The 11,398-nt window shown below is 34.9% G+C and overlaps 1 protein-coding gene across 1 annotated transcript in view; it reads left to right on the top strand.

The window, feature by feature from the left end:
- Positions 1–10,888, top strand: part of LOC111495663 (zinc finger protein ZPR1-like) — a 16,195-nt gene extending 5,307 nt beyond the window's left edge. Inside the window, exons 7-16 of the mRNA XM_023145797.1 lie at positions 537–596; positions 686–813; positions 1,791–2,055; positions 2,155–2,221; positions 3,561–3,631; positions 3,712–3,801; positions 4,338–4,446; positions 7,780–7,871; positions 10,175–10,280; positions 10,446–10,888. Of these exons, the coding sequence (XP_023001565.1) occupies positions 537–596; positions 686–813; positions 1,791–2,055; positions 2,155–2,221; positions 3,561–3,631; positions 3,712–3,801; positions 4,338–4,446; positions 7,780–7,871; positions 10,175–10,280; positions 10,446–10,534 (1,077 nt within the window). The 3' untranslated portion in view covers positions 10,535–10,888. The remainder of the gene's footprint in view (positions 1–536; positions 597–685; positions 814–1,790; positions 2,056–2,154; positions 2,222–3,560; positions 3,632–3,711; positions 3,802–4,337; positions 4,447–7,779; positions 7,872–10,174; positions 10,281–10,445) is intronic.
- The last annotated feature ends 510 nt before the right edge of the window (positions 10,889–11,398 follow it).

The following is an 11,398-nucleotide window of genomic DNA, read 5'->3' as shown; positions in this document are numbered from 1 at the left end:
AAAAAAAAAAAAAAAAAAAAAAAAAAAAAAAAAAAAAAAAAAAAAAAAAAAAAGAAAAACTCTAGGAACGTGTACTGTGAGAATGGGATTCTTTTCTTTGTTTTGTACTGGTCTATATTGAAGACTTGTTCCAATTAGTTGATTCATAATGCACGATTAATTCTTGGGACACCAATAAGGGCAGTGAGAAGGATATGATTACCCATGCATGATTTTAATTGTCTACTTAATTTTCTGACTTTTATTTGTGTCATCTCATGTTAGAACTCGTGATATTTTTTAGTCAGCTATGACACGTTTCCTACATCATTTATATTGACATTTGTTTCAATATTTTACTTCTTTTGTCTTTTATTATAATTTTACACTCTATTAGTTTAGGGCTCCTATACTATGCATGCCTATATGGGATGAATGGAACTTTAGAGTTTCTTCTTTCATAATCATATATTAGTTTACAATGTTATTTACTTCCCCTTTCTTCAAGATAGATGAGCTAAATTACAAACCACTCTTCATGTGTGATAATTATTTAGGTGGAAGGTATATTGGTACGAGCCATAGATGGATTGGAATCCCTTCAAGAGGAACGTAGGGTATGTAATTGTGCTTTTATCCTTTGATTGTCAATTTGTCATATGTACGGACATCTTTATATTTATGTTGCATCTTCTGGGTTTTGTAGAAGGTGGATCCTCAGACTGCTGAAGCAATAGACCAGTTTCTCCTGAAACTGAAAGCTTGTGCCATAGGAGATTCATCTTTCTCCTTCATCTTGGATGATCCAGCTGGAAACAGCTTCATTGAGAACCCGTAAGTGATGAACTTGAGCTATAATTTTCTGATTTTAAGGTCAAGCGTAGTCTTCTACTTCTACATTTAGTTTTTGTATTAAACATTCTACTTTTAATTCGTTTCTCCTTGTAAGAAAATAAATTAAATGAATTTCATCAATTCAATTACTAAAGTTATATAAAGAAAATTAATATATGTTATAAGTTTATCATAAGTTTGTTATGTATTATATAAGTCAATTGAATTCCTTATTGTAGTTATTTAACAGTTAACCAAACAAAAGTTCCCCATCAAAGCCTCAAATGTAAACTGTTTAAAAATTTAACATCTTATAGTAATCTTCATTGCATATGACTACAAATCGCTAGCTAGTTACATATATAAAATTGAGAATGGTATTGTCTAATGTTACTTTGATTCAAAAGGATCAATATTCTATGACTAACTGATGTTTTTCCATCAACGTACATGGCTTTATATAGCCTCAAAATGAAACCTTTCCTTGAGTCATTGCAAGAGTTGTAACATTTATACTTTAGGACCATAATTAGCCAATATGTAAATGTAATCTTAAAGTAAATAAAAAAATCTGAAACACCATAACTTTAGATTATCATCCACCCAAATTTGTAACCATCCTAGAATAATTTAAGCGATGATTCTTCAAAAATGTGACATGAATTGGAACTTGAGTGTATCTTGTGGTAATTTGAATAACATTTTTTTCACATTTTCTTTAAAGTTCATATTGCATGATTGAGATGTTTTGGTTCATATCACTATAGACGGTATAGTTAATTGGTACTATGCAATTCCGAAAATACAAAATAATATAATTGATTTTTTTTCAATTTCAGAATAGACAAAAGAGTCAAAAATAATTATTGTATCTTCCTTCTTTTTAATATATTAGAGACTTTATAGATTTTTGTTTTATTTAATTTAAAAGCATTTAAGAATGCATATCTTATGGATGTGAGGATGATTACTTTTAGATTTGCACCATCCAAAGATCCATCATTAAGTATCAAGTTTTATGAGCGGAGTCCAGAACAACAAGCATCATTGGGTTATTACGTTGAATCATCACAATCTGAAGAAGCTGAGGGTGGAGTATCAACAAGTGGAGTTGATGCTTCTAATCAAGTTAGAGGAGAGGCACATGGATCTGTAGGAGCAGCCGCTGGCCATCGGGCAATAGCTCAAAGTAACAGTGCAGAGATTGCTGAGGCCTTGTTTCGTTACACTGCACCAGAAGAAGTAATGGAATTGTTTAAGTTTCTGTTTTTCCGCTCTTTAGTGTGTTTTGAAGTTTGCTTCTACCCATGATAAACGTTGATGTGTGCTTTCATTTGATAGGTGATGACTTTCCCATCAACATGTGGAGCTTGTGCAGTTAGGTGTGAGACTCGAATGTTTGTAACTAGTATCCTTATCATTTTTGAATTCTGAATGAAAAGAAAGACGTTTGAAGATTACAAATTCCCACATGGTGTGAAAAAATAAATAAAAGAAAAGTAAACCAAATAAAAGAACAAGATCTTAAAATAATTGATGGAACTCATTAATTCTTGGACCTGAGGATTAATTACATCTTTATGAATGAACATTGAAATTTCATGATTATATCTATATGCTTTAACTGTTTGTAACTCTTTTAATGATTTTTTTGTGAATATGATCTTCGAACCTCATTTTATTATTATCATTATTTTTTTGTTTGCAAATTTGAATTCTGCTTGTAAATTCTGAAGTCCTAGTCTACTTGTCTCTCCAAACTATTCTTCTCTCATGCATCTGTTATAGAATCTCAATTCTACTGGTAAGGGCATGCTCAGGTATTATACCTAGGAACTTTGTTATTTTCGTTGTGAAGGAAATTTTGTCAGAAGCCTGTCTTGGTTTAACATTTTTGTTTGTTTGTTTTTCTGGTAAGAAACCAAGTTTTCATTGAGATAAATGAAGAATATATAAGGGAATACCAAAAAAAAAAAAAAAGAAAAAAAAGAAAAAAAAGAAGAAAAATCCACAAAAGGAATCCACAACTAGCTACATGAATATACTCCGATCTAAAGGAATCACACCAAGCTGAAAATTACAAAAAGTCAATTAACGGTAGCCCAAACAAATGCCTAAGCCTCACACCTCCCGAACTTCCTCCATCGACTTCCCCAATGCTAAAATTTCTACTATTCTTCTTGAGCCACACTCCCCACAAAATAACACAATAGCAAGCATGCCACAACCCCCTTTCTTTATCACAAAAGGGAGAATTCATCTAGCTTGGTTTAAGTTAGATGTTTTGATACATTGAGGGGCCAGACAAACACAATCCATTCTCGAGTACAATTTAAAGCCTGCAAGTGCACATATATGATATATTATTGAGACTCACCAATGAAGTCATCTAAAAAAGAAAAAAATTCTATAGAGCAACAGCTTCTTTGCAATTATGTTCTGATAAAAGAATTTGAGACAGGTGGAAATCTCAGGAAAGGTGCACATTTTTGTGCAATAAGAGGCAGTAGAAGCTGGTTTTGTAGTTATTGCTTTAATTCCTCACATGCAAAATTTGAAGGAGTAGAATTCTTCTAATTTTTTTCCCCAGCCCCCTTACTTTACTAGTTTCCGAATGGTTGATCTACTGCCCATTAATCTAGTGAGCATTTGATCTTTTCTGTACTAGAGAGACTTTTTATCTGGGTTTTATTTATTTTTATTGAGAAGTCTCCTACACAAATACATTAAGACTTAACAAAATACAGAAATTCCCTACTTCCAAGAAGTGATTGTCATGGCAACTACTTGTGATGCTTGTGGTTACCGTAGTTCTGAGGTATGTCTTAACTTTGCCTATACTGCACCTTTTGACCTGCTTGTTTGAGTTGTGATGATAATTATGATCTTGTTATGCAGCTAAAGCCTGGTGGGCGAATCCCTGAAAAAGGAAAGATAATTAGTCTTTGTGTAAAGAATGTTAGAGATCTCAGTCGAGATTTGATAAAGGTTTGTTAACTGTTGATGAAATATTTTCTGGTTGGAATGCTTTTTTTTTTTTAAAGTAAGGTGATAAGGGGGCTACCTTGTTGTACAATGTCGTAATATGTTTGCAATCATGTGCTTTTGAATATTTTAATTTGTATAGATTATTTTGGGGGTGTTGCCTTGTTAGACTTTTTTAGGAGTTCGATAGTTAGTAACTCAAATATCATTAAAAAGTTGGTTAGAAAAAAGTTTATTTTTCTTTTAAACCATACAAACATTACATCTACCACATGGTGTAGGTTTAAAAATGTGTTCTGTACTTGCTCATTTTATGATATATGTGCTAATTGGATTGGAGGACCTTTCTGTAACCTTCATTGTCCTCAATGGAGGCTCTCCTCTTTTTATATATTTCATTATATTGATAAAGTTCTGTTTCTTTAAAAAATGACAAAGGAAATAATAGGACTGAGTTCCGGGCATGAGACTGAAGTGACCAGTGCTTGTATCATGTAAGTTGGAACATATAGTTTGACGATGTTATGTTTTTTTACCAGTCAGATACTGCAAGTGTGAAAGTCCCAGATCTTGACTTGGAGCTGACTAGTGGCACTCTTGGGGGAATTGTTACCACTGTTGAAGGTTTAATCACAAAGATAAGTGAAAGTAAGTATATTTAATCTGCAGTATTGTGTTGTTTTGCGTCATTTCACGTGTACTGCCTCTGAGACTCTGTTTAAAAGTCCTAAATGGTCAACAAAACTGCCTATGAATGCCTAAATAAAATCTAAGCTCTCATTCTGTAACTTTCACACTCTTACTGTTTTGTTACTATCACTTTTCATTTTTAAAATTTTTACTTTATTTTTTATTGTGCATTTTTAAAAAGAAAGCCTACGATGGAATTAGTTTTAGCAATAGGGGCAAAAGTTTACCGATAATCGATCCCATAAGTTTGAATCCTTTTGCAACTAGTCTTGTTTTATATCATTTAACATTACGATGGACATTACGTTTTATGGTGAAGACCCATTTACACCCCACTATTTCTTAGCTTCTCCCATAAGTGCTTAGGTAGGTTCATAATGAAAATGAGAACAATCAACTCCCTTAAAGAGATTGGGAAATAAATATTTGAGGTAGAAAAAACTAGGATGTTCCAGCCTACAATGCTAAAGCATAATTTGATTTTTAGCCGGAAGAGAACCAACACTACGAAAGGTCTGAGGTTTTTTTTCACTATCAAAAAATTCATCAAAATAGTAGAGATCATCAAGCATCCTAGCACGTCTAAATATCCTATCCGAGGTCTGGTTCAGAAAAATACAAAACAACACAATAGTTGAATCTTTTGTCGTTTCCATGGCTCTTTTCCTGCCATAGACAAAAAAAACTACTTTAATTCTAATTTTTTCATTGCAATATGGGGGAAGAGGGGAAGTATGAGTCAAAGAAAGAAGACAAACTAGTCATAGGGTTAAAGTTCCAAAATTGATTATCCACGGAGAAGAACTGCGACAAGAGTAGGCTTGAGGATAATTACATGTTTGTGATTTAGGGCCCATCTTGTATGATTCTTGGATTAACCTTGACCTTTGTTGTAAATCTTGATTGTTTTCTTGAGGGTAATCTTAACCCTGCATAGTTTTTATTTTATCTTGAGTAGCTAGTTCCGTGTAACAGCCGGTTACCTCATTATTTGGACTGGTTTTGCCTTTAACTTTGTTTCTTCCAGCAAGCCTTAGTTATAAAATAGGGGGCTTATTTGTACTTGAGTTCACTTGTTCATCCTAAGAAGAAAAATTCTCCTACTTGCATACATCAGTTTGTGTCTAGGGAACACAAGAATTATTTGATGATAAATTGGTTTTTAGCAAATTTAGGGTTTGATGAATGTGTTCCTGTGACATGGTATTGAGATAATAGAAAAGAATAGAAATCCACCAACATATGAAAAAAAAGTAGTGATGCAACCAAGATTTGAACCAATCCAGATTTTGAACCGAATCACCTACCAACTTACCCAAATAATGAACCAAACCAGACCGTGAACTGAACCCAACTAGATATTGAATTGTTTGAATGACTGGAGCAAACTTGTGGAGGATAGAAAAACGTGTGCAAAACTAGTCTGGTAAGCAACTCTGTTAAACAAGCAAGTTGGGAATTAGAGAGTGACGGTGAGGTCTGAGAAACTCAGAAAGCGACAACAAGCAAATTGGAAGAGACTCCAACAGAACTTAGAGAACAATGATAAGATCTGGTGAAACGATAGATAGGTCTAGGGCGGTTCAACAATCGTGAATTAGAGGTTTGGAGGAGTGGCAATAGTAACCCATGAGGATGGGAAATGGCCGAGGCTTGGGTTTCTGCAGCAACATACGATAGTAATTGTGAAGACAACACTCACCTTCTCCTGTGAACAAACTCTGACCAACGGCCACATGAACACAAATGTATGGCTACCTGAACACAAGCAACTTCACTTGCAAACATAAATAGTTCGACTAGAAGTAGATTTGTACCCTTTAGAATCGGTGGGTAGAATTTTGGCAACTTAGTAGCTAGGGATTCTATAGCGTGGCTACTAGGATTTTTGTTGGGATACTAGGGTTAACCTTCTCTGATACCATCTAGATTTGAATGGAATAAAATATTTTCTTCTAATTGATCAATCATAGACCCCCTCCATCATGTTAAAATAGACCCCTCCATCTTCTTCAAAGGGCCTTGCAAGTACATAAAAAAATATCAAAGCCTCATCACCAACCGAATTCGCCATAAAGTGGGTGATGGAGGAAGCACGTTATTATGGACCGTCCCATGGATTGAAAACACCATGCTAGCCCTGCGGTATCCACTTTTGTATAGATTCTCTCGTACCAAAAGAGTCACAATCAAAGAAACGTGGAATGATGTCAACAAAGTCTGGGACCTGATGCTTGGTAGGAACCTAAAGGGTAACGAACTTACGGAATGGGCCGAATTAAACTTGGACCTTGCCCCGTTGTATTGTCAAATGAAGCAGACTCATTGACATGACTTCTTAGCGCTAACAGGGTTTCTTTACAAAATCTTTGATGATGGACATAGGGGAAAAAGAGGAAGCAATAAATCCCACGCTAGCAAAGAAAATAAGAAAATATGGAACGGAAATCACCCTAAGCCATTAGCACAAGTGAAAATCTTTAAGAAAAAAAATGTTTATGGCATGCACATGTGCTCAAAATTTTTTGGACAAAAATTATTGATATCTTCAGATGGCATCTCACATTTCTAGGAGGTAAAGGATTTATTGGATATGACCTTAACGTACCATCCCTTCAAGAATGCATATGCCCTACTTTAGAAAAACTTCATCATAGGTTTCTTTTCGAATATGGGGGAAAGAAAGGAATCAAAGAGTATTCACAGAAATGATACAAACTTGTACAAAGCTCTTGGACAATGTTGTTTACCAAGCTATATCTTGGTGTAAACTATCTAATAGTTTTGCTTCCTATAGTTATACCTCCCTTATTGGAATTTGGAAAGTCTTTTGTAAACATCATGGATATTACATTCCTTTTGTGATTTTCAAACATAAATTAAATTGTCTCTTATATATATAGAAAAGCTCAATACATAAAAGAAAACAATCAAAACAATCAAGATACGAATAAAACAAAATCATTAATGATTACAGCTAATTAACATATTTACAACCAACCACCACAATCTTTTAAAATGTAGACGTAGTGTCTACACCCATAAATTGATTTACAACCTACCCTTGCCTTGTAAAATGCTGGAAAACCACTTTGAAGCTGTATTTTTTTTAGTTTCTAGAAGTTTTTTAACTCATATTTCTTTTATACAGTCTGTTATACATCTGATTAGAAAGTCCTCAGTCACGTATAAATGCTAGAAATACGAGCTAGCTTTACATTTTTACTTTGATCCTTCGAAATCAAATCTGGATTCACAACAGGATCTTACTAGCGATCTTCATCAATGCAGGTCTAGAGAGAGTGCATGGATTTACTTTTGGAGACAGTCTTGATGAAAATAGAAGAAACAAGTGGCTGGACTTCAAAACAAGACTAACCAAGGTACATGATCATGGATTTATGTGTACCTCGTATATGAAGTTGGTGCATTTAGAACGTAGCTTTTTAATAGTAAGTAATAATTTAAAAAATGCCAGCTCTTCTTGCCCTTCAGATGGGACATAATGTAGCACAAATGTTGGAGAAATCTTGAATCAATCTTTATTTGAATAATGCCTCAATTACAATATAGGGACCTCTATATAAAGGCCTCAACCAAGTCTTTTAATCCTAGGTAAACATGTTTTACCTGGATGTACATAAAAGTCTTGCTGTAAAATTTATAAGAAAGTTTGCTGTAAAAATAAAGACTAATCTCGGTAACCAACCAGAAACTAATAAAACAGAGGAACAGGGGAATGAAAACCAATAGCTTTACAGTAATTCCGGTACTATCACGTGGGTCATTTTAATAATAACAGATAGATCAATACACTATTTTGATATTTGAACTAAATTTTAGTTTCAAATTGATATAACATGGGGTTTTAGACAAAAAAATGTGGGTAATACTTTTTAAAAACTTCATTTTTGAAAAACACGGAATATGAATACTATTTGAATGTTGTACATTTTTCTTTACGCAATTGCCCCTGAGAGCATTCACATACTTAATTGAAGGCCCCTAAGAGAGGAATTGCCAATATTTTGTTTAAAACCACCCATACCAGTTGGATATACCACCTCTTAATTTACATGCTAGTTGTGAGGTGTGGATGAAATCTTTACGGGTAGCTAACCAATTAGTGGGATGTATGTCTTTTATGTTAAGAGAAAAAGAGCAGGGAGCCGATAAAAAGAAAAAAAAAAAAAAAAATAGCTACTGAAGGCTTGCGGCAGATTTCTAAATTTTTGTGGGTATTATCGATCTTCTATCAATTCTTTGTAAGAGCAGGGAAATGCTGGATATTATGGATCTTCTATTGATGCTTGGGGAGTTTTGTGGTAACCTAGGGAGAAGTAATGTTCATATTTGTGGTACCTAGGGAGAAGTAATGTTCGCATTTGTGGTAACCTAGAGAGGTTCTCGTATAAATCCTTCTTCCTTGGTTTAGTGAACCCTTTTCCCTTAGTGACTCTTCCTTTGCCTCGTTGTGAATGGTGAAATTTTTGAAGATGGTTAGGGTTTTTTGTCTAGCAGGTTCTCCATGGAAGAATCAGCACCATGGATAGGGTTTCAAGGAAGTTACCCAACTTTATGAGACCTTTGTATTGCATTCTCTGCCTGGATCTTATGCTTTGGGCTTGTGACTTTGCTTATTTAGTTTGGAGTTGGTTTTTGTAGGAGTTTGGATGATTCGGTTTTGCCAAGCATAGAGGCTGCAAAGAGATGATTGAGAATCTCCTTCCCCATCCTCCTTTTCATGAGAAAGGAAGGGTTTTATGCAAGCTGGCTTATGTGCCATTGGTTGGGGACTTCGGGAGAAAGGAACAATAGGATTTTTAGAGGTTTTGAGCGGCTTCCTAGTGAGGTGTGGTCCTGTATTAGGTTCAGTGTGTACCATTGCTATATCTTGCCATGGTGCAGTAGGCAAGCCAATGCCAGTGTGTTTCTGAATCTTTCATGAACATAATACAGCAATAACCAAGACTAACCAAATGCAGCAAGCCTAAACTCCCAGAAATTTCTTTTTTAGCAAAGGTGTGGTAGGTAAACCAATGGCTGTGTGTTTCTGAAGCTTTTGTGCACATAACGCAGCAATTAGGTGACGTTCTAAGGTATGGGAATCTTTTTTTAAGTCTATCGATATGTTGAGACCACCATACCATAGCTCCCATAAAAAACTTTGATTTTCCTTGGGTAATGACCTTTCCGGATTACCTTGTACAAGGAGTAATCTGGAAAGGCGCATTAGGACTGCTGTATCTTCCATCAAAGGAACCACACAAGTTCTTGTTGAGCTAGAGGTCTCAACCATGAATCCTGTTTATCTTTAAGCAGATTCGTGAGAGAATATAATAGGGTTGTATCTGAACATCAAGTCAATATGGTAGATTTTTATAAGAAAGTTCTCTTCTGTGGGCATCCGCATAGCTGATATATGTTGTTAAACAGTTAAGAAAACGTAGTAGTTTCAGTTACTTAATTCCTGGGGTGGCAAGCGCATTGCGGTAAAATTCACTTCGAATGAAAATGCTCCTACAACGAATCAGTTCTAGAGATATAATTTAATCCATCTTCTGCAGTATTTACTTTAACAAATTTAAATACTAATCTACACTATTTTCCATGTTTTGGGTGTATTCACTGTCATAGCAATAATCAATAATCTTCTGGGCCTTTCTTCTAATTTCTCATCTTGCAGCTCTTGAGTTTGGAACAGCCGTGGACTCTAATCCTTGATGATGCATTAGCAAACTCGTTTATTGCACCAGTGACTGATGATATCAAAGATGACCATCAGTTAACATGTAAGTGACTTTTCACAATTGCATCTCTGCCGTGCTGCAAGTATTTGAACTGCAATTAACTCTTCACAATTATAATCTTTTTGGCTTACAACTTACAAGTAGCTTAGCATTTTGATTTGATCTAGTTTTCTTCATGTGGATACTTATTTTTGGTGATGTTCACAGATGAGGAATACGAACGGTCCTGGGATCAGAATGAGGAACTCGGTTTGAACGACATGGACACCTCATCTGCTGATGCTGCTTACATGTAACAAATCAAAAGAATGCTCTGCTACATTGGAGAAGATGGAAGCTTCAACTTTGAGAATTCTTCAGATTTCCTAAAGAGGTTGATTCCCAGGTTATAGGTTTTGACTCAATAAACTTATAGATATCAACTTCGCTTCCATTGTTTTATAATTTAAACCATGTTCAGTGTGTTTGCTCCATATATGTCGCTTGATTTTGGACCTTCATTCCTATGTTAACATTAATTCCATATGTACTTTGGACCTTCATGCTCCATATATGTCTCTTGTTATGGTTCCAAACAATGGGATCATCGTTATTGGTTTGCCTTTTTTCAAAGGTGAACTGAAAAAGATCCAAAAGGCATTGGTTTTGAGTAAGCGTGTGGAGAAGTGGCATGTCAGGTGTCTCTGTGTGTGCTTTTAAGCTATCTGTCTCTGCTTTTAAGCTATCTGTCTGATTTGTATTATTACAGATTAGGTAAACAACAACAATTGGTAGCAAATAGCAAAGAATCATAGATAGAAATTTTAAATTAAATACTACTTGTGTAATATTTTTATTTTATTTTATTGATATACATTCAAATGATCACTAATGAGTCTAAAGTCACACATCGGCTAATTTAGTGAATGATCATGAGTTTATAATCAAAGAATACACTCTCCATTGGTATGAGGCCTCTTGGGGAAGTCTATAGCAAAGCCATGAGAGCTTATGCTCAAAGTGGACAATATCATACCATTGTGGAGAGTCGTGTTCGTCTAATATGGTATCAGAGCCCTGCTCTAAACTTATTCTTGCCAATAGATTGGTAAATCCTCAAATGTCGAACAAAGGACTCCAAAAGAAAAGGAGTCGAGCCTCGATTAGGGGGGGGGGGGGGG

Source organism: Cucurbita maxima, unplaced genomic scaffold (genome assembly GCF_002738345.1).
Source record: "Cucurbita maxima cultivar Rimu unplaced genomic scaffold, Cmax_1.0 Cma_Scf00021, whole genome shotgun sequence".
Taxonomy (NCBI): domain Eukaryota; kingdom Viridiplantae; phylum Streptophyta; class Magnoliopsida; order Cucurbitales; family Cucurbitaceae; genus Cucurbita; species Cucurbita maxima.
The sequence above is the reverse complement of the archived record's forward strand: the minus strand, read 5'-3'. Positions and strand labels throughout refer to the sequence as shown.